General features: G+C 37.9%; 1 protein-coding gene across 2 annotated transcripts; it reads right to left on the bottom strand.

The window, feature by feature from the left end:
• Positions 1-1393: 1393 nt before the first annotated feature.
• Positions 1394-23485, bottom strand: fgf22 (fibroblast growth factor 22). Of its 2 annotated transcripts, XM_043223454.1 has the most exons (4): positions 23141-23485; positions 22256-23052; positions 3162-3265; positions 1394-2042 (listed from the first exon to the last, which is right to left on the bottom strand). In XM_043223454.1, exons 2-4 carry the CDS (start codon positions 22590-22592, stop codon positions 1848-1850), a joined length of 636 nt encoding a protein of 211 aa, XP_043079389.1. In that variant the 5' UTR covers positions 22593-23052; positions 23141-23485; the 3' UTR covers positions 1394-1847. The 2 variants fall into 2 exon arrangements, with proteins under 2 accessions (XP_043079389.1, XP_043079388.1); XM_043223453.1 differs by having other exon boundaries at positions 22256-23485.
• Between the last annotated feature and the right edge of the window lie 612 nt (positions 23486-24097).

Genomic DNA, 24097 nt, shown 5'->3' with positions numbered 1-24097 from the left:
GTGAAAGCAGACCCCTGTTTTGATTCAAACAGATGAAGCTTCCATTAGTGCGGCTAGAATTCTGCCTTTTTGGACAGCATCTTTGGACTTTTTGCCACGGCTAACCACTCAGCAGGTGATGCTGATCATTAGTAGGCAGAACATGCAGTTGTGGTCGGTGGCACGTGGAGGGAGCCAGATTCTCACCGATACATGGAGCAGACTGTGGTTGCGAAGGACAAAACATAGACAATAACATCACAACCGAACAGTAGAGTTCAAAAGGTTGAAATATATTAAATGTTCTATTTTACGACATGTTAATGCGACAGTAAGAATGGGTATAAAACACTGCAGTGTTACAGGAAGTCTGTTATGCTAAAAGTTGTTCTGAGTACTTAATCTATTTGCATCTGTCTGACTTTTTGTCTACCTATGTTGTATGTTTCTCACTTTTTTGTGTTATTGGTCTTTACAGTGCATGTTGGCAGAGTAATATGTGACATTCTTCTTCTTACATCATTACAAATTTCCGATTTAAAAAAGGTCACAATTTTTCTGTACTTAAAATGGCTTTCATACTGATAATGTAGCTGCCAAGTTCGTATTTCAAGATTCAACGGTTTTTGTTGTTTTCTTTCATTAACCACCAACTGTGGTTAATGTGGTTTTTTAAAATGATATTGCATTGGTTTTTTTACGGATTTCCCTGCAGTTCCCAAGTGAAATGGCATGATTCGTTTTCACCAGAACAAACAAATGTGACGCAATTTGCTGGTTCCAATGGTTAAGGCTAGATGGTATACAGATCTACTGGGCATGCACACATAAATATAGCATAATTTTTGTCACAATGTACTATGTGTGTCCCTTCTAGCCACAACAGGTTCCTAGACATATTTCCGCAAGTCAGAAATGAAATGTCAGGTGAGTGGCGCTAAAGGTTTAATTCTCAGTTCACTGTGAAATGAAGATTTCCACTAAACGGAATCAAAAAAAATTTTTTATGCTCACCAATCCTAAATTTATTTGATTGGAAATACTGTAAAACAGTAATTTTGAAAACTATTAAAGGAACTGTTTCCTATTTTAGTATATTTTAAAAAGCAATTCATTGCTGAACTCACACCCAGCCATTAGTCTGTTACAGGATCCTTAGAAATAATTTTAATATGCAGATTTTGTGCTTCAAAAACAATTCTCATTATTATAATTCATAATATCATTATTGAAAACAGATGTGCTGCTTAATATTTTTGTATAAACCATGATGATTTTTTTTTAAGTTTCTTTGATTAACAATATATATATATATATATATATATATATATATATATATATATATATATATATATATATATATATATATATATATAAAAAACATAATAAATTTAAACTAAATGCTAATGCCAAACCTTTTGAATGGTATAGCTGGTTTTGAGAGTTTTGTTTTTTAAAAAGAAGAGCACAGTCTTTTATAATGTACAAAATGCCACCATTTTACTGCCACTAGTGTTCATTTCAGTTGGAAACTGCAGTGAATTGTATATACAGTATGTTTTTTACAATGAGACTAGGTTGGCGATGTCAATCAGAAATCAGCCATAACAGGATAACAGATAGATGCAGTAAAATGCCTAGTTAACTCAACAATAACATTAATACGTAACCTGTATATACATCATATTAACACCCTCGCTTTAAAATGTACTGGGTCTTAAGCTGAGCCAGAAGACACAGTAATAAGTTAATGTACTGTGCGACAGTACTCAGGAAAAAAAAAAAAAAAAAACAGACAAACCAGAACTTAATAACATTTAATAAGTCCCCATCAAGTGCAGATGGCATAGCATTGCTCATAAGTCCAGCTATGTGGCCAGCATAGGGAGGAAATGAGTAGATGGGTGTCTCCGTCTAGCTTTGTGGCCTCTGCGGGGTTTCCCTCGGCCGTTCAGCGACACAAACATCTGCCTCCCCTTGTGCTTCCAGCGCAGGGAGGCATAGGTGTTGTAGCCGTTTTCTTCGATGCGCTCTTTGAACTTGCAGCTGGGGCTGTATCTGACCTGCAACGAGTAAAATGGAGAGTGCTGGTTGAGTCACTACTCTGTGTTTTATTTTTTTTTTTTACTCGATCTCATGGAAGTGCATATAAACAGTACTCTAAAAAGACAATCACAGGATTGATACGCAAAACTTTGGCATGTATATGCTATGCAGTGACTAGAATTTGGGTTGTGGGCTTTTACCAACTAAAATAATGAGTTAATAAAATAATTTTTTTTTGTAAAAATGACTTATTCAAATATATTTTAAAATTTAAAGGCCAAGCTTATTTCCAAAAGGCCAAAGTCTGGTTACACGAGATGTAAAAAAAAGCAGATGTTTTGTTTAAACTCAAAAATTGTCAGATCATATGTCCAAATATAAATGTGGTTTTCCTTTTAGTGTTTGGCATATTAAACCATCCAGTTCTACCAAGCTCAGTGAACCATGTGGTGAAAACAGCATCAGAAATCTGAGAGTGAGTTATGTTCCAAACATACTGTGTACCCATTACGCATTTGTATTTATCTCAACCAGCCTGTCACTGTAAATCAACCGTCACCGTCTCGCATGGACTCAAAAAGCTGCTTGTCGAAGCCAAGAGAGTTTTGCCACTCTGCCACAGCTGGATAAAGCTATTAACTTGAAAAGGGATGATGACAATAACACTTAAGAGTCCTGGTCAAGGCAGCTTTAGCCTACAGTACGATAAGATCGCTGTAGAATGAGTGATTGTGACTAATAATCATTCAAAAGGGTAAGAAAAGAAGGGTGCTTAGGCCTCGAGTGATTCCCAAGGTTTGTCATGTTTACTCTAGGGATTGGAGGACAGATATAGCCATCTGTAAGCCATCTTATCATGGCTGGGTGACAGATTGCCAGGGTGAGATTTCTCAGAGAGCAGTTACAGTGCTCCATGCGATGGGGCGTCTTCATTAAACAAGCCACAAAACAACTATCTGGTGGCACGCACTTACTTCACAAAAACATTAAGTGTCTGAATATTGTTTGACTTTCCGGTAAAAGACCAAACGTTGGTCGCAGGATGTTCACAGCATGACACAGATTTAAGCATTTTTTGTTTCTGTAATTAGCAAAACCCTAACACTATAAATGCTGAAACGTCACGATGTACCTACCGATCCGAAGAGCGTTCCCTTTTTGGACATAGCTAAGTACAGGCCGGTGCTGACAGATTTGATGGCGACAACTCCCACACTGACAGATCGGATTTCCATCAGACCTGAAGAGGGGAAAAAAGAAACAGAAGTCTGGTTTAAAGGGGGAGTTTCTCCATCAAAAGCCACTCTATCATTGCTGATTAGAAAACCAGGCATCCATATGCTCAAGGGATTGTTTTTTTTTTTCTCCCAGGACAAGAAAAAACTGGACACACTACAATAGACGAGTTTGAATGATGCTCTTTGTGAATCCACCAAGAAGAACCTAGATTTCCAGACGTGGCACTCATGGCATAATGAACAAAAGTGTAGTAAATGACAATATGCTGCACTGATTTCTGATTCGTACAATGTTGGAGATAAAACTATGGTTACCTTGTTTTCTGGTGGTTGTACGGAAGAAATAATATGTTTTTCTATCGAGAAAACAGCTCTTGGAATTCCATCCGCATTTATACACTCGTACGTCGTAATTTATGAGATTTGTATGAAACAAATAAGTATAAACTTTATCCCTTACAACTTACCCCTCAGTCGAGTGCATGCCAATGAATTTTTGCATATCGAATTTTCTACGAATTGGCAAAAGACGGTCACATATCCTCTGCCTTTTGGCCCTATCAGTTTAATTGAATTTAATTCAATGTAATTCATTTTAATTAATTGTTCTAGATTATAACAAATTAATTAAATTAATAGTCAAGGTCAAAAGTGCATTATACCTACTTGACTTTATCTAAAGCTATTTTCCTTTTTCTTCTAATGATCGGGCAATTTGGTTTCGGATGGATTACGGTTGGACGTCCATCACACTAGGTTCTTCCACTGCTGTTTATGCTCTAAAATGGAGGCTGAACTATAGTCACGACAATAAAGCAGATTGTTTTGGAGACGACCTAAGATTGTCCTGTTAAAAAAAACATTGATTGCTTATTGAGAGCATTCCTCTCCATTACATCACAAACTTCATATTGTCTGATGTTATCGGTTGGGAGCATCCACGAGTTTTAAGGCTCATAAAAAGCAGCTTAAAAGAAAAAAAGTCCAAAACTCTGCAAACCATTTGGTGTCAGCTGGGTGCCTCTCTATAATACAGCAAGGGGAAACAGTGCAGACAAATCAGCTGTTGGCTTTGGACAAGGACTGTAAACACTGTAACACATCGAGGTGCTGAATGAGATGTTGACCTAGCGCCAGTTGGGAAATGAACACAAAAAAACACAGGAAGGCAGATCTGTTGAACACATGTGTTGCAGGTGGCAGACCGAAGAACTTGGGTTTGGGACTCTGACTAAAGCTTTTCAGCTGTGACTGAGTAAACCCTCGCTGTCAGGTTTGAGCAGGTGTAGCTATTTCTCAACAGCCATTTCTTCCAGTTTAAACTCATAGATTAATTATCGACTGCCGCTTTGTGACACTTCCTGGGATGAATGTACTTGTTGAATTACACACGTTTTATTATGATGAAAAATACCGTGTTCTGTCAGAAAGACTTGAAAAACAGAATAGGACAATAGAATAACATCCTTGAGTATAAGCTTTTTTTTGATGGGTTTGGAAATGAAATTACTGTAACTGGTAAAATATTATAAAAATGTCACTATGTGACAAACTTATAATTGTTTATATGTATTTTGTGGTTGATATATATATATATATATATATATATATATATATATATATATATATATATATATATATATATATATATAGACTTTTTAAATTTATTTAAAAAAACATTTTCATTTCATTTGGCAGACGCACTTATCCAAAGCAATGTATTTAATTAATAAATTCTATAAAAAGCATCTGTCAAATGCATAAATGTAATTTAAACTGACTGCAATAAAAGTAACAAAAAATAGGATAAAAATAATATGTTAAAATAGTACAAAATAATATAAAGGAAACAATTGGGCAAGAGCTGACAGGCAACAGAATGTGACATGAAATCTTTTTCTTGTAACAGTGAATACGTAAATGAATTAACGTCATTCTTCGTAAACTTAAGCGGATAATATCGCTTCATCATGAAGACGTGCTGATAGATGGCTCAGGTATACAGCTGCAACCTCATTCTAAAATGTCTGTCCTTTGAAGGCTAATGTTATTTACTTGCCGTGTTTACAAACATGGTAGCTTTGGTGACGGACGCGTGCAAACAGCTCATAAGACATCCAGCCAGTCTCCTAGATGATTGGAGCTCACATTGAGTTTATGAGGAACGCTCCAGTCAAATGAAAAACACTGGTGTCTGAAGTAAGTGCCGTTACTTCTTATTTTCATTATTAGCTGCACAAAAGTGCGAGTCAAGTCCAGTTCAGCTGCGAAAGTCAGGAAGACCTCCTAAATAAAGAACTGGTTTTAGTGCCTTATTTTAATGGGCTAAAACCATATCTTTCTAAAAAAAAAAAGAAAAAGAACAAATCCCATTCTCCCAGCAATTGTCATCTAATTTTCATATAAATGATACATTCTTTATACCATTGTTTGAACTCAGTTGAACAACACTTGAGAAAAAATCCAAAGGACAGTCGGTTCAAATTAATCCAGGTGAAATTATTCAAGTTCTTGACGCATGACCAAACACGTATAAAGGCCAGCTGGACCTTTATTAATCTTTATTCCCTTTTGAAAATGTCCTCTATTGTGTCTTAAGCTCACGGTCTCTGGAGTGCTCAAGGAATTAAATGTTTCATGGAAAAACCTAAAACTTTCAAAACAGTAAAATACTTTGCAGTTTAACCATCTCAACCCAAATCCTGGCAGAACAAAGATGGTTCTTTGTAGTGAGTACAGTGGAGTAATACGAATGGATAGACCATTTAGAATATACACCCGTTATGCTTTTAGTGCTGGTATTTTTTTACAATATTAACCCTCATGTTGTGTTAAAGTCATTTAAACAATCAGAAGATTTTCTTTTCACCAAAAAGGTTAATGTAATCGCAATGCTAAAACATTGCTCACAAAAGGCATGTGAAAACCTGTTTTATCCACACCATGTTACATTTTTGGGGTTCCTGGTCAAAAATGACCAGTCTACAAAAAATGATTATACATTATTTATAATGCTATACTATTGTGAAATATTGTATTTATATATAAAAAAATAAACTCCTTATTCAGTTAACACAAGCTTTGTTTTTAGAACCGACTAATTGTAGTCCTCATTGATCAGACCTTTTTTGCGCAGGAACACAGAACAAAAGTTAATGAATGAATTATTAGGGATGCCGACGAGTTTGATAGGTGAAAACAATTTCTCAGAAACCAGCTTAATATCACAGCAATTTGTAAAGACTTTGACGAGTTGTCTAATTCATACAACCTACCAATTATTAAAAATCATGCGAATTAGTAAAAAAGGGTACAAATTGTTTGCGAGACTGTGTTGGAGAAACTGCATCGAGTTACATCTTCGGCAAACTCTCTTGACCTTCGACATGTTTCGGTCGGAGCTGGCAATAAGCTGCTTGCACCATTACAAGCAAAATCCTCATTTCTTCAGACTTAGTCAAGTGTAGACTACCCATTCTTCCCATCTCACATGTAACTTCTGAAAGCCCTTTGCACAGTCTTTTTACTCTTTCACTTTTGCCTTAATCTCCCACCCTTTACTTTCTGGAAGTGAGCCCATCTTCAGATCATTCAGCCCTTTTTGACGTTGAAAGCAAATCATTTAAGAAAAAAAAAAAAAAAAAAAGCAGGAAGGAGCTCTCAAAGCGATTCCTTTGTCCGAATTATCGTCGGGTGAGAGGAGCAGAAGGAGGAGTTGGTGAAGAACGCGGGATGTAGATGCTGGTAATAAGCAAAGCCAGGGCGGAGGTCAGGAGGTTCCTAAAATTATGTTTCCTTCAACTGGCCCTTTGCTCCCAATAGGCCTTTGTTACCTACCTGAGATTTGGAAGCTGACAAGGTCTCATTAATGACCCGGCTTTTGTCACACAGAGCAAAGTTCCACCCACATCAATTAAAAGAGAAGAAGGGGGTCGACAGGGTGAAAGATGGAGCTAAGTTTCTCCGGCAAACCCCCTCCCTTACGTGCTTTTTAAAGAGGGTCTTTAATTTCCCAGGTTGCCCCCTCCAGCAGCCCTCTCTGGCCTGTCGCCCTTTCGGGTGAAAGCCTGGGAATCTCTTGTGTCCAACTGGGTGCTTGTAGTTGATTGACGTACCTTTTCAATTTTTTCACAGTTTGCTTTCTTCCTTTAGAGGGTCCTGATGTTGTTTTTTCTCCTTTTCTTTCCTAACCCTTTTCAGATCACAACCTTTTCATGCTGGGTCCTTATTGCTGCGCCTAATGGCCGTGACCAGCACCTTTGATCAGATCAGCCTCCTCCTAGGTGCTCTTGAGCCGAATGAACTCAAGGCCTATGTGTGTGGGATGAGCGTTCAGGCTGTGAGCCCACCCCAGTCACCGCTGCTTTAAACAGCTTGAGTTTCAAGTGTGCGGGAAACCTCTCTGCCCTACTTTTGGACCGTGTTACACTCAAATTCGCATTTTCACAGAATGCTGGTGCCCTGGGGGAAAAGGTTATCTTCTGATGGTCAGTCTTGGTTAAAGTTGCTTTTAAGTGTAATGCATTACAATGCCGTGTTACTGCATACGATTTTACCTTTGTGCATCACATGCTGGAAAGTCCAAAAGTTATATTTTTGGAAACTGTAAAAGCTCTTTTCACACCAAAAATAAAACTAATAAGCCTCCTACTGAAGAAAGTGCCTTTGCCTCTTGACCCTCATTCCCAATTTCTCTCAAGACGAGACAGGAGAGCTGTCAGTCAATACATGAGAAAACAAAGTAACTTGCGTTACTTATTTGAAAAAGTAACTGGAAGTAAAAGTAAAATTGTACATTTAAAAGCAGTGCGGTACTTTACTAGTTATGTGAAAAAGTAATCTGATTACATAATTATAATTAATTAATAATGATTTTGGGCCCTCTTTCGATGTTAGAATGTTTTTGGGTGTTCTGTTGGGCTCAGATAATATAATGGATTTTATCCGAAAATGAATGTTTATGGCATAAAGTACCATTTTACAACTCTTGGCGTGACTCATGGTCAAACGACTTGACTTGTATGCATGAATAGCTTGTGCTGGCTCGTTAAATTTATGAGCTAATTAACAGCTGAATGATCCTAAAAATATTCCAGAGAACAGCTGAGAAACTCCAGCGTGAGTTTCTGGACATGCATCATAACTTTGAAGTCTCCAAAAGCTACAAGCTATGACACACATCTTCTCAACACACATAAAGCTATTCTAAAACTTTCCACCAATACCTACACATATGCACTACATTTAAAGTCGAATTGTGAAAATGACACTGTAACCTCAGTGGTTCTGTCGTAGTGTACTAATATAGCTTGTCTGCGCTCCAATATTTAGTGCAACTTTCCACCTTGGCTTCGTATTACTGTATATTATTCAAATTACGTAAGTCTGTCTAGGCGTTTCAGCCTATAGTAATGATTCTCATGTCTTATTTAGATCCCATGACACCCTACACAGCCATAAAAGTAACTTATGGTTGTTATTGATGTAATAAATGTGTACGGCTGAGCTGTTTATTATACCAGTTTCCAATGCTCCGTCTAAGCTGGATGTGTAGAAAAAGCTAGACATTTTGGTACTAAAGGGAGTCCATCTGCATGTCAATTGATTTTAAGTATTAAACTGAATGTTACACGGTGCTGATTAATTCACAAGCAATTTCAAGTTTAAACAAACCAGTTATTTTGAGACACATATGGCCCCTTGGTTGAACATAGCTATATGTAATATATATGGTGGCACCTAAAATATACGGCTTGGACATTTTAGTCATACTTAAAAATGTCTGAATGTCCTGTTATTAGTTACAGAACATCAAAATAGTTTGAAACGCCTTGCCTGGAGTGTATAAAATTAAAATAAAATAATGTTTTGGTGGGATGAAGAAATGCAAGCAGCACATAAAATATAATGAAAAATACACCTTTTTTTTTTACCATTTAGAAGCAGGACAATGGTTTGTTCAGATGTACTCGCTTGCATTTGGGTCTGTCCGGACTGTGAAAGTAGTAAAAAGAAAGGGATGAAAGAAACAACGAGAGTGCAAAGAAAGGACGTGGCTGAGGCGATTCTTTGCCTGGCCTGATTTCTCTCTTCGTTCCCACATTCTTGCCATCTCCAGGGGGTGGGGTGGTGTGTGTTAAACTACGCTGGCTTTGATAACATCAGTCTTTCTCATCCTATTAGTCTGCTATCCATTGCACCAGAGGCCTGCGTGTGAGGTAAACATGCTCTTTTTCACAATTAAATTGGTCGTTAAATAGATTCTTCGGCAATAATAAGCCTGAACTAGATGTGCTTTGGCCTTGGTACAGTTGCTATATGAACCATCAACAATGCTTTTTTTCAAGCCATAGACACTTTTTTTCCAAAATAATTAGACCTCCTTAAGAATGTTTCTATACAAAAAGCTAATGAATAACCGTTATTAAAATTTTGATTATGTAGTCTAAGTACATTTTAAATAAAACACTGAAATCCATCGTGGATCAATGAATTACAATTTAATGTTTCAGATCATCAAACAAATGTAAATATTAATCAAAGATAATGCCAGTAAAGACAACATGCAGTTTTTAAATTGAAAAAGGTTTTTATTACAAAATCCAAAACCACATGGCCCTGTGTCAAAAAGTGTTTGAAGTCCACTTCTGAATGGCTGAAAATATATAAATAAATAAAAACGTGTGGCCTAGTCAAAGTCCTGACCTGAATCCTACTGAGATGCTGAGGCATGACCTTAAAAACCCTCCAATGTGGCTGAATTACATTACTTGTGTTATCTCTAATTAATAATTACATTTGTTTGATGATCTGAAACATTAAAGTGTGTAATACTACTAATAATAATTCGTTATAATAAAAGAAATTCAGATTGTAATATTGACATATTTTAGACAGTATGAACAAAAGCAAATAGGAACTGCTATAGTTAATTTAAGGTGATGAAATGGTTTTAAAAATAAAATCAAATGAAAAGATTTTTGACCGTGTCACACACGTTGAAGCTAAATAATTCTGCCAAGCATTTACTGTCCAGTCTCATAAATGTCCACTGGCTGTAATGTGAAACATCTGTTTCAGACTTGACTTGCTCTTTACTTCTCGCCATGTGTTTCATAGGGTTCCAGTATAATAAAGAGCATGTCATTTTCACTCAGGCTGGACTGAATGAAAGAATAAAAAACAGTATTCTATTCTATGCACCAGAGTAGTCATGGTTGGAAATTTATCCTTAATACTGAAATTGATCTGCAGAATTTTACCCCAAATCCCTCTAGCAGAACACTTAGCAGTGAAGTTGATACTTATACCACTATATATATATATAGTAACACTTTATTTTATGGTTACTCATATTAGTTGCTTATTAGCATTCATATTGCTAGAATATTGCTAGAATTTAATAGTTAACAAAAGTTACTTATTCTAAAGTTTATATCTTTTTCCTAAGCAAAAAGGTTTAAATTTACAATAGTGTTTTGCTATTTTCATGTTATATTTTTCTTGGAGGCACAAGAGATGCCGGAATTACAATTGCTGACTAATACTGATAAGCTGACAATTTTTAATGATATCCTATGCTAATTGATTTCGATAAGTAAATGCTAAAATCGACTAGCCTATTTAATGGTAAATTGCCAAATGATACCAAATATGAATGGATAGAATGGACTTCCGTTGATGGGATTTGCCAAAGATCGTATTTAACTCTTATTAATCAAATTATTATTGTTTGTAAAAGACATTAGGTGAACAGTAGATGACAGCAACAGCAATCCGAATATAAAAAATAGGGTTATAAATACGCACAATTAAATATCCAATATGGAGCAATAGTGATCAAAAAAGTCTAATATCGGCAGATAACCGATACGGTAGCGATATGAGACACATCCCTTGGTGGCACCAACACAGAAGCCATTAGGATGTTATTTTGCCAGCAAGTGAGGTTGTGCAAATTTGAACCACCACCATCAAGGCACTTGAACTCAGTTGAGAGTCCATTATCACACTCATTTGCCAGGGTTGTACACTTGGGTGATGTTCCCTCTCGCACAATTCAGAGCTGTTACAGTTTCAGGGGCCTGCCCTTGGCCTCGTTTCGCTTTTATGGCTCGCTGAATGCAAGCTCTGGGGATTAGCCAGGTCCTTCAAAGGCCATTAGAGCCAGTGACAGGTATCCCATTACCCCCCGCACACAGAGAGACGGCCTAGGTGAGAGGCACAGAGGCCAGGAAGGAGAGCAGGGGTCAGATGGGGACAATGAAAGACTTAGCTAGGGCCCCAAGTCTCTTTCTGTCAATTCGTCTGCCTTGTCTACGTTTACAGACAGCTCTTTCTGTGACTGACTCCTTCTCCCGATGCGTAGAAGGGTTTCATGTTTGGAAACGTTTGAAGTTTCTAACTAAAAGGTTGAAAGTCAAATAAAACTGTTAAAATACTGACCACTGTGGTGCCTGTCAATCTTGGATTTCTAGTCATATTACGCGCGTTATTTTACTCATGTTCAGCATTTTACAGTTAAATTTGGAGTGGCACGTTTGAAGTTGTATACGTATATTCATTAACAGATCAGAGACAAGCAAGCTAATTGTTTTGTGCGTATGGTATAAATGTGATTAAACAATGCTGTCAAGATTTAGAAATAAGACCTTGCTTTCGGCACGGCGATAAGAGATTCTCACAAGGCAGAGGAAGTCTTTCATTAGTCAATTACTGTCCCAGATAAGGAACCCACTTCCAGAGTCAATAGATCCAGGGTCAGAGGCCAGATTACATCATCAACCCCTAAAACAAGAATGTCCCACAACGTCCAAGACCAAGACGCTTCAAGTTCGGCAGTTTATTTAATCTGCTTACCAAAAAATAAGCTGATGCTTATACCAATTAAGTTATAATGAAAATACAGATAATGCAGCTGGAGGTTTTTTGTTATCTTTAATTTTATTTTAAAATCTTTACATTGGCGGCACTGTATGCAACAATATTACAAATACTAACTAACATCAATAAGCAAATAATTTTACCTGGTTTCATGGCATAAATGTACCCGGGGACACATTTTAGTGAGACAAAATTCTAGTAATTTGACAGACGTAATTTGCATTGTGTGATTTATTTAAATAGTCGCCTCCCATAAATTTTGCGTCTGAAAAGGAAACGCCTACAAATGCATATTCAATAATATATCCATATCTTTTTTTAGCGCTAATTTATCACTGCGCTATACTAATACTATTTTAACGCTACAAGAAAACGTTTTCCGCTGGCACAAGGTGTTAGTAACACTGGCCCTATAAAATTTTAGTGTTGGTCTTAGCAACTTTATTAACTTAATTTCAAATTAAAAAGTTCACCGCATCAGATTTATACATCAGTGTATTTTGTCTTACTGCACTTACAGATTTCACGTTTTTAGCTGGTTTACACTTAAAACAAGTAGAATAAATTTGCCACTGCATTAAGATGAAATTGGCTCATATTAAAGATATATTCTCTGAATATGTCTTAATAAATGATCCAGGCTTCCTTCTCTTTATTCTGCATCACTGTGTAAGGTTGCTGTAACTGCGCTGGTGGTCGTAGACTAGTGGCCAGACCTTCAACAAGACCGATTTCTATTGCTCCTAAAGGCTGAATAGTACATATCTGGCTTCTTTCGCATGTGAAACCGAACCCTCAGGATGGTTCCCTAGCTAGCATTTTTCCTCATTGGAAAAACGAGCAGACAATCACCCACCCACTAAGAGTTTTAGCATGCCGGAGGGCGAAGCAGTTCCTCTGTCGTGAGGACTGTGAAGGCGCAAGAGGTTAACGAAGACATGGTCTGGTGTGTCTGGTCTTACGAGGTACTAAAAAGGCGAGAGGTGGCACGGAAAGAAAGCAGACCCCCGTAAATGGGCTTTTCTTTAATCAAGGAGAGGGTGTGCAGCAGTGCCTCCAAATCACGCATCACTTCTTTTGCCAGCAAGCGGGTAGCCATGAATGTCCCATACGGATAGTTACAAGCAGATTCAAGGGCTATTTTGTGACTCAAGGCTTCTGTTGTTTTCTGCACCCAGCGCTATCAAAAGGCCCAGGATTAAGGCTGAGGTCATTGTTGAAATGTGGTTAATTGCACCAAGTTGCATGAGAGGAGAACCGTCTGCCTGCCAAAATGCAGATGCAGTCGTCCTAACTAAAAACAGGCTTGGGGACGAGAGCATACTACCTCATCGTTGAAAATACATGCAAGGTACATTCAAACAAAGCTGTGTTTGAACTTCTAAAGAATCTGTGTGAGTCCGCAGGGTTTAACACTTGCTGTCACACAGAACAATTACCATAATCTAGCACACAAATCAATCACGTCACCCGTTTTACTCTCATTAGACAAAGTACTTCACCTAAAAATAGCAATGGAGTTACAAAGGTTGTTCTGCAGTGACAACATAAGAGAAGATAGTACTTGAAACATGGCCGACAATCCTAAAAGAAAGGCCAGATTTGCACCATTTGACGTAAAAAAATACTGCCAGGACACGCAATGAAACGTAAGTGATATTTTTCTGTCTTTTACTTTATACGCATTTGTAGGATTGAAATGGTTTGTGGTAATCAGCATACTGATATTTGTGGCATTATTTAACACCCCAAAAGCATGTCTTTACTCATTTCGCACCTGTGTTTTGTCATCTACGCTACGCTAATTTGCGCTGCTTTTGGTCGCTTGCATTGTTCATTATGGCAATGCGCTGTCCGAATATGTGTTCTTTAATTTGAGCGTTGTCAGTAGATCACCCCCAGAACTTTCCACTCCCATCTGTGCTTTTATTGGATTGCGGTCTCACACTAATTTGCCCTGTTTAGTTAATCTGGCCCAAGGAGTTCCACTTGGTCAATCCGGAGAAGGATGTTTTCCATGGCTGGAGCTCACTCTGTGTTTCAAAGCACTGAAATGAGACGGACTGAACTGGAAGCTGACAGGCAGCACAAAGGGGCCATCAGCTTCTTGTCAGATCTGTCAAATCACTCAGCTAGTGAGAGAGGCCTTGACCTTAACACTATCCTCCATGGGGGATTTTTGGCCCATGTCTACTCAACCTTGGTCTGGAGCTTTCTGATCGGAGCTGACCTGAAACCGCAACTGAATTCGGCAACATAGAGTGTTAAGACATCTCCCATAGAGTGCTGCAGACTTTTAACAGTTGACGTTAAGTTGTATGACATTATTTTCAAATAATAATGGAAACCACAAAGAATATAAAATGTAAATGTGCCTTGTACAATTCAGATAATCTTTGTGAAATATGTTCTTTTTTTTACATTGTACTAGGACACCTTAGTGAAAGAGAAGAAACTAACTAATAATTTATTTGCATATTCCACCTGATATTTCTACACTAGATTCAAATATTTTTGGAGTATTTATTAAAAGACATTACTACTTCAGTCTACTTTTTTTGGAAATTTACAAAATCTTTTGGAGTGAAAATTGTTTCTAGACCATTTTTTAAATCTGTATGCAGTGAAATGTTGACATTATAAATAAGTACATTAGACGTCTACTGAAACTTGAATTAATTTTCAGCAGTGATCAAAATGCTAAAAATGCTGATTCAATAACTGGTAAGATCAACTCCTTATTGAAGTAATTTGTTCATGAATTGGACTACACTGGTTGGCCTGTGTTTAGTTGGTTGCAATAACATTTAGGTCAGAAATCAGTAAAGCATTATTGTAGAGAACCTATTCATAAGATGAGGTCTGGCTATGATTAGACATGCATAAATAAGAATAAATACATAAACATACAGTGCGCTCTGCTATGTGCAAACTTGCAGATGAAGGATCACAAAATTGACAGACAACATACATCCTGAAAATGTTGTTTCAGCTAATTGGCCACACGGGAAACTAAACAGATTTTGAAGAATGTGTGGGAAAATCTGCAGTTCTTTTAAAGTTAAGTATTTGTAAATCACGACTGGGGTGATGGGGCAAGACAAAAAGAAAAATGAGTCAGGAAATTGACATAATGTATCAATCCTGACAGCTTCTTAATGATTATGCAGTGGCATAGTGGTTACAGATGTAGTCGGTTTGAGAAAGGTTGGTGGAAGTCAGAGTGAGGCAGCAATAAAGAAGCGCAGTAAATATTTATTATCAATTGCTCCTGAAAACTGATTTAAGTTTCAACAGCCAAATCATAGAACTATATAACTTGTCAGTATTAACAATCAACAACTACCTGGTGAACAAACAGACATATACATCCAGTTGGATCAGTTCCTACTGTATGTGTGCTTATGACTCATCGTGCTGAATGGACTCAATGCCAATGCCCTTATTTGTCAGTTTAGGACAGCGCATTTCAGCAAACCATAATTACTTTATGTCTTTGGTTTGGGTGGCGAGATAAAGCTGTTTGCCAATTCAGCACACATAGCTGGCCTTCACAGAGGCCCGTCTTTTGCTGTTGTCCTATATCTGATTTCGTGCAAACAAGCTGACTTATGATAAGGTATGGAAAGAGTGAAAGCTGGGCTGAGAATCGTACTGTCGTACTACTCAAAAATGCTACATTTATTTGATCAAAAATAGACTAAAACTTGGTAATATAAAGCTTCGAAAAACATTCTAATATGCTGATTTGGAGATCAAGAAACATTTCTTATTATTATCAGTATTAAAATTTTTTCTGAAATATTTGATAAATAGAAAGTTTATTTAAAACAGAAATATTTTGTAACATTATTAATGTCTTTTTTGTCACTTTTAATCAATTTAATGCAGATTTTTTCTTTCAAAATATTTTTAATAATCTCAAATATTTGAGTTACACAGTGCTACTATGGTGATATGGCTGTTTGCTTTACACTGTTTTATATTGCTGTTTGCTGTCATGTTGTTTTAAATATGTGAATCATTTTATAACTATGATTATGCCAGTTACAAACTGTGCTACACCCTTCCAAACATGACATTAAAAACTTTTTTTTTTTTTTTTTTTTTATATCGTGAGATTTTATAAAAGTTGCCAAATCACACATTACTACCTGCAAAGCACAATAATAACTGAAATGAATGTATCAAAGTATGTTAGAAAGTACTTTATATTATGTCTTTCAGCGGTAGCCATGGGAATACTTTGGCCATGTTTTAGTGACTCAGTCTTGTTTTATTGCTGTTTTTTACAAGTCAGCTGTATAAGAGCGTAAATGTGTGCGCTGGGTGTGTCACATTCTTATCGAAATATATTTTATAAGGAGTTTCCTTAGATTTTAGGCCTGATTAGAAACTTGAGCTCATAACACCTATGGGACTATCTTGTTCACTTTGAGTTATTGATGTATCATTATAAATAGACAAATGATAAAGAGTAACAATTTAGGTCGAGAAGAAAACCCAGTGGGAGATATACAGCAGAAGCCGTGTATCGTTTCAGACTAAGAGAAATCAGTTTAATAAGCCCGTGTTTCGACTTCTGATATTTATCCCATAATGGCAGTTTTAGATATTAATGTTACCGTAATATGCTGTGACAGGTGGAGAATGTGTAAATCTCAAATTGTGATTAATGCATGCGGGGGAATCCCACAGTAGTCGCTCAGAGTCTCCAAGATACACTGTCTGGGTTAACATATGCTTGAAGGTGAACAGCTTTAATCAAAAGGTCAATTCAGAGCGACTACAATCCCAAGAGGGTGTTTTAATTCACCGCTGCCTAGTGCCTGAACCCAGTCACAATGAGACCAAGTCTGTCTGTCTGTTTAATTTCGCCCCAGAGCCAAGAGAGGTGGACTGTGTTGGCTTTGGCAGATGTTAGTCAGCATATGGTACTGCATGAGTTAGCCAAGCTGTGGGTTCCCAACTGATCTAATTAATACTTGTTTTACATCCCTCACAAAAAGTTATAATAATAATAACAGTGCTAATGACTTCTCATTCAGGAAAAAATGGCCTCGGGTCAATTTTCTGCAAACATTAGCGTTTGGCTAGCGAAGATGAGAGAATCTGAGCAATACCTTCTGAACTGTGAGACTGCCTGTCAGTAATTGCACCGCTGGGCATATAGAGCGCTCAAGCTTTAAATGTAAATATATATTGCATTAGTAAAGTCATCGCAAGAGTAGGCACAGTTTTATGTTGTTATTGTTGGCCGTTTTTGTAATCTCATCAGAGATCACTAGATTCAAACTGACATTCAGTGTGAGTCAAAAAACAAGTTTGCATGGGCTTTAAAAGTTTGACTTCTGTCAGGCAAAATAAATAATGAGTCATTTTAAAATGCCACCTAAGCATTTTAATGTAAATTAAATTATGCCAATTGAATTTTGCCTATCGAAGTATAGATAATAGACGTAGACGTGCAAAGCTCATCTTAATCAAGACTATATAACATTAATCTGACTACTAGTGACCTTGGAGTGGTGCGCTTCTTTTGAATACACATTGTCATATACACTGATTGACTTCACAAAAACCTGCAGCACAAGCGCATAATTTTGCAGGCTTTTATTCTGTTGTCATTAGTGTAATGATACACAGAAGCCACTTTAAAAACCAAGCAGCTTTCTGTTGGTGAGTATTGCGAATTGCGAACTCGTTTATAAAACCAGCATGGCTAAATCTTTCACGCTCAAATAAAATGCATGAACACATGGATCCCCAGTAAAAATTTGGTGAACAATAGCAAACGTTACCAAATTTTAACTGTGCGTCCAACTGTACATGATGACTAGCAAAACATTATAAGCTTTTAAGTAATGTTCACCAGGCACACCTGATTTGCTAAAAGGCAGGTAGGTATTTTAACTGTACTGGGATTTAAGCATGAGGTACATTTTCAATCAGGCTATAGAACTAATTGGCTCTAAGTTTTACTCAGCTCTTCTTTGCACCTAACTGCACACAGCTTGTTATGGTGCACCTTTTCATCCATTCATGACATCAAAACTGGCCTTTGGGAAAATAATGATTTAGAAAAATTGGGGCATTTTAACTCTGCAACTCTGTTAGTTTCTGTTTTGTTTTTTTTTTTTTGTTTTTTTTTCAGGGCCAAAAACGCCTGGCAAGAGAGGGATTTTGAGCTTTTTCTCACTATATTCTGAACCACTGTCCATCGGAAGGATTAAAAAGGCAGGATTTGTGGGATTTTCTTTTTTTTCCTGGCACCAAAATCTCCAAGAGGCCCCCACAGGCTAAATGTAAGCAACATTCCCAGACTTTCCAGAAGCGTCTGGAATCACCTAGCACCCATGTGCTCTTAACACTTAAACTGTCACAGACCAGGAGCTTCACTAATACTATACACTTATGAAAGGTCCTTAGTAGAGTACATTCATTCTCTCATTCTTTAACACATTTTCTAAAGAGCCCAAGTACTTTACTGTCTCTTCTGGAAGACTGTTAATCCATTTTCTAAATTCATCTGTTGATAATTCTTTGAAATTCTCACACTGTAAAATATTCTCACACATATCCCAACCTGATACAATGATAAATGTTACATTGTGAATTTATTTTCACCTCCCATGATTCTACAGGAGTTTATGCGCCAGCATTCAGCCGTGCACAATCTCTCTTCTGTGGCCTCTAGGCGTCTATGAACTGACAGTCTCTCTTTTTGAAATATGTTTTAAATAATTCCACAATATATTCAGAACGGGTGGATGATTTTCTTCCCGTGACTCGGGTCCAAGCTCAACACACCTATGAAATCACGGCAAGGGAAAACGGCAACATCTAAAGCAAGATGCAGAAAAGTGAGGGGAAACTTGGTAAACATGACACAACTCTTGTAAATACAGCTGAAATGGAAGAAGGAGAGCGAGAGAAAATGGGAGATGGAGGAAAAGGCCTGGCAAACTGCAAAATGGCCATATTTTAGCAAAAGTGACTTTTCTGATTATGCCTGTCGCATGACTTTATTTCCTTAAGCGCAGTGTTGTTGCCTGGACTCAAGTCAAGCATTTGATGTCCTCAACCACATACGCCCAAGACTTCAACAGAGCTCTTTTTAAAGCCAAATGTTAAGGGGAAAAAAGAGCTAAGCTGGTTTTGTCAGCCAGCAATATTTTAGAAGTACCTGCAATTCAAAAACTGTAAAAGAAAACAACTTCGGCTAAGACAAGAATGGACAGAAACATTGGGTTACGTTTTATATACTTCCTCACTCACCGCCCATCAAGTGGTGGTTAATGATTGCAGTATTTACTGAAATTTCCATTTTTTCTTTATCCTCATAATTTCCTGCCCATGCTTTTCAGAGAAAATGTGTTATACTACTAGTTTTATTTGTGGATTGCATTAATACATTTGGTACTTGTTAGAAAAACATATCTGAAGAAAACTGACATTGATTTAATTGATGGCTTAGATGTTAAATTGAAGGCAAATATTGCCAGCAGGTGGATCTCACAAGGTTTGGTTCACACAAGGTTCTTCACAAAGTTTGGTTGGCTAGCTTGCTAACCATTCCTGGTAAATGCTGAAACTACACTGTTATGTGCAGCGCAAATCTCCATTCATGGTAGATTCTTTTAAAACCATGACATTTTTTTTCTTGTCTCCTTCCTTCAACAGCACAATAGTTGCTAATTAAAGGATTGGGACTGTGTCTGTTTTGGTAGTACCATCTACCAGTAAGCACTATCAGGACCTGCCAGCGCTGCCAAGGCACTACTACCATCCTTCATCTGCACTCACCCCCACCTGCAAAAAGATAGTCAAAGAAGCTTGTCTAGTTTGCATTGTGCGGCCATTAACTGTGAACGATGAGAATCTTATTGTATCTGATTGACATCGATCTACTTTGAATCCTGAAACCTCAAAGTGCTGCGTTCGTATCAGCACCTGGACAAAAACAAGTTTCAGGAATAAGAGCCAAAGCAAGGCTAGTTTGTGGTCGATTATGCTCGGAAATCATTTGCACAATTATGCAAGCCATTTCCTGCAGGTCAGGGTGCTTAATTTTACCCAGTGCTAAAATTATTTAGTTAATAAATTTAATTTGAGTATTACTAATTTACAAATCTATAGAGGAACAGTGAGTACAGTTTGATTACAAGTCAAAAGTACCAGAAATTTGTACTTAGCAATGCAAATGCTTGCAAGAATGCAATAATATCCTTTTACCTCTGGATTTGTCTTTCAGTTTTTTGCATCAAAGCCTCTTCTCTCAGCTGTTCCAGTCTTCAGTTCACTGGGATTGATACAATATTTTCCTACCTCAATTAGCCAAGGGCCCGTTGACTAATTCTAACTGTTTTTGCACCTGAGAGTTTGGGAGTGAGAGTTGGAAAAAGTGAGAGGGAGAGTCAGTGCGGGGCTGTTTGGGCAACGCAGCAGTGTTGATGGACGCTGAGGGCTATGCAGAGGACAAGGTGGACAGCAGCAAAGCAACACAAACAAAATCATTGCAAACTATTTTGATTCTGAATTCGCTAAAGTATTAAACTTGTACGTCAAAACCCTTTTTGTGAAAATCTAAAATTTCCTCTTCTTATGTGAACCCTGGAAGGAATGAGAAGGCGAGGAAAGGCAATACTAAGAAATTCTGCAAGGCTAGTAAATGTTGGATACCTTTCTGTAAAGGGGACCCTCTTTGCTAAAAAGGACCTTAATTCAGGGAAAGGAAATGAGAGGATGGTCGGTAAATGTGCAAGCAAATTGCTTCTGAGGACTGTGCAATTTCACCCAGCTGCACCAAGCACATGCATCTAAGCTGATCAGAGACAGCCATAGAGAGCAGAAACTTGTAAACAAATGTAATGCAACAGTTCAAATCTGCACAGTGGCAGAACAGTTAAAGCAACCTGCCTGGAAAAAAGTCTGACTCATTCTCTTTTGCAACAACACACACTTACACAACAGCCAGGGTCAACCCACTGTGATCTCCCTGACCCAGACCAGTTAAATCTCAAATTTGAACGAATGAAAAGCCCCGCTGAACCCTGACACAGGATGACATAGAGTAAAACTTCAGCTGGAAAAGTGGGATCAAACTGGGAGGCAGGGGGAAAGTGATTTGTAAGAAACATGTTGCTGATTTATCACTGCAAGGTTTCTTAAGAACAAATGCACCTGCTATTTCAAAATGAAATATAATTAAGAATCCACAATTTTCAGTGATATATTAAAAAGCTAAAGTATAAAAATGTGAAAAGTTATACATTTATGGGTTAAAATGTTTTCTGCTGAGACACTATCCATAAAGGGACATATTTGTACTAAAAAGTTAACAGTAGAACCTTGAAGGTACATTAATACTCTGAACTACTCATTTACATTTAAAAATCATAATTTCTTTGATAGCACCGAACCAGTAACAAGCTGTTGTAACCCTAAATGTATAACTTCTATGAGAGTGTTGAAAAGTTTATGTTGAAAACATGTTAAACTTGCATGCGGGTTTGATACTGTACCTAACTGCTGATTAAATTTATATTTTTGTTTAAATGTTCTAATTAAAACTGAAGGATTTTCTATTTAGTTTATAGTTAAATTGTTCTGCGTAAACTTAAAAAAAGAAGTCAGTTTCTACCTCTGAGTGAAAAATAAAACAAGCAATAGACAAAGTGAGACATAAAGTCATAATAACAAGAAGTCGCAAGGTACAAGAAATAGTCACATTGTGAGATACAAAGTCACAAGAAGAATAAGTTGCAATTAAGAGATATAAAGTTGCAATTATGGGAGATAAAGTAACAATTACCTTTTTTATGTCTTTTTTTTGTCTCTGGCATGGAGTCAGACTTCCATATTTCAAATCATAGCATTTTGCAAGCCAGTATAACAGTGAAGGCCTATCACTTTCCATTTAAGTGTTTTGCGTATTACAAATCCTACCTAGCAACACCTTTGTACATACTCTATAAAAGTCTGACCCTACGAGCAGAAAAATAAAAGAACCATAAACCACAAGTGATAAGAGAGTTGATAGAAGATCATAAAAACCATATGAGCCCTACTCCCTTTCTGCAGGGACACATGAATGGGTGTCTACTCACTGTCAGGGTAATTCTTTCGCCGGGTGCCATCGACCTTGCCTGTCTTGTCGATGCAGAGAAAGAACTTGTTGGCGGAATAGAGACGCCGAAGGCGGACGTCACCCTCAAGGTGGTTGTAGCTGCGCGTGTGCCGCTCCAGTGTCCATGAGCAGTTTGTGCCCTGTGCCAGCGCTTGAAGGGGGTCATGCCCCAGTGCAGGTGGGCAACCTCCAAGAGAAGAGCCAGCCAGAAAGAGCAGGGACAGGCATAAAAAGGGAAAAGGATAAGAACAGAGGGCTGAGCCGGCAAAGGTGAGGTCGGAGTGGAGACCAGCGGTAGTAGGTGTCCATTTGCACATGATGGGTCAGACTCCCAAGGAGCACCTTGCACAAGTAGTCGGCATGATGCTGGTCTTCGCTGGGCACTCTGCCTCACGCAGAAGCCCTGAGCAGGAACATGGGAAGAGAGGGTAAAAAATCCTGAGTGACCAATTTCAAACTCAAGTGTATTACTTTAGTCTGTTGGTCTTGCTCTTCAGAATGATGAATGAGAACTTTGAAATTCCATCCCAAAGAAATGGTCTCGATCTTGTTAGATTGTCCTGGAGCATCCGGGTCCCTCGGTCCAAGCTGACAGAGTTGCGGGATCCAGTGTCCTGTGTGATGGCTGCACCTTGCAGGGCTCTCTCCTCTCAGCCAGGGGCAGAGCAAGGTGAAATGTGAGGCTGCCTGACCCGTGCCTGTGAATGAGCTGAGTTGAATGAGTGTATTTCAATGAGTGCCTGTGTGTCTGTGTAAGAGAAAATGTAAAAAGGCTACCTAGAGAAAGAGAGGGAGAGGATGAGAGTAAGTCTGACGGACTCAACAAGGCAGTAAAGCTGTAAATGGGTGTCTTTCTCTCTCTCACTCTCTGTGCCTTGCTGTCTGCCTGCTCTTTGGTGGGGTAGCTCAGTCCTTTCCTGCATTTTATTCAGGGCAGGGCTTGCATCTGGGGGACTGGGAGGAGATGGGTGGGGCCTGGATTATTCATAATCAAAGTAAATGTCACTCTTAAAATTGTTTACCTTTATCATACTGTAATTCATTTCCCTTCAGGATACTGTTCTTCCTCAGATGTGCCATATCACTTCACATCCCGCCCTGAACCAAAATAAACTGTTGCCATCACAAGTGATTTACAGTTTCTGAGGAAGTTAATCATCAGGTAAATAACAAGTTAATATACAATACAAGTTAGTATGTACAGAAGTAAAGTTATTGTCTTTATAACCAATATTAAAATGGATACATTTAAACAGCAAAAATGAGGTCTCCCTTACCTGTAATAGCACTTGTATGTGGACGGTCCCAAAGGACATTTGAGTCAGCTTCTGTGGTGAAATTTAATTCATGAACAGCCGGGAGCATAAAAAGTGCTCATTTTCTAGTCGGACACAAAGTAAAATATTTACAACATCCTTGCTTATCTGTCTTCAAGTTTTACTCAGATGAGTGACATGAACTTCTGCTCTGAAACACTAACATACTTTCATATCCTCCTGGTTTCAATGAAGTGTGCAGCCCAGAGGCAGAGGGTGAAAATGATCTTGAAGGTGTGTTTTCTCAGGAAGAGTCACTTCATACTTTGTAGCTAGTTAACTAATAGGTCTCTAAAGCTTTAACGCTCATACTCAGCCTATAAAATCTTATGGAGACAGCAGTCTGCAGTCTTTTTCAGCTCCCCGCAGTCAGTCCTTTCTCCTTGGGCACATCGGCCTTTGGGCTTCTTGCTACTGTAGTTCAAAGCTTAGTCTTTTTTCTAGTCTCATACATCTTAGTCCTTCATCCCCAATTAGACCTAACTGAAGTGGACCCCTACCTTTAA

Source organism: Puntigrus tetrazona, chromosome 22 (assembly GCF_018831695.1).
Source record: "Puntigrus tetrazona isolate hp1 chromosome 22, ASM1883169v1, whole genome shotgun sequence".
Taxonomy (NCBI): Eukaryota; Metazoa; Chordata; class Actinopteri; order Cypriniformes; family Cyprinidae; genus Puntigrus; species Puntigrus tetrazona.
The sequence above is the reverse complement of the archived record's forward strand: the minus strand, read 5'-3'. Positions and strand labels throughout refer to the sequence as shown.

What these genes read in the sequence shown, in the direction of transcription:
- fgf22 (XM_043223453.1), bottom strand. Translation starts at nt 22,592, where the DNA reads ATGTGCAAATGGACACCTACTACCGCTGGTCTCCACTCCGACCTCACC. An exon ending in GCGAAAGAATTACCCTGACA is followed by an intron (nt 3,266 to 22,255) that starts GTGAGTAGACAC and finishes TCCCCTCTTCAG; the next exon opens with GTCTGATGGAAATCCGATCT. An exon ending in AGGGAACGCTCTTCGGATCG is followed by an intron (nt 2,043 to 3,161) that starts GTAGGTACATCG and finishes TACTCGTTGCAG; the next exon opens with GTCAGATACAGCCCCAGCTG.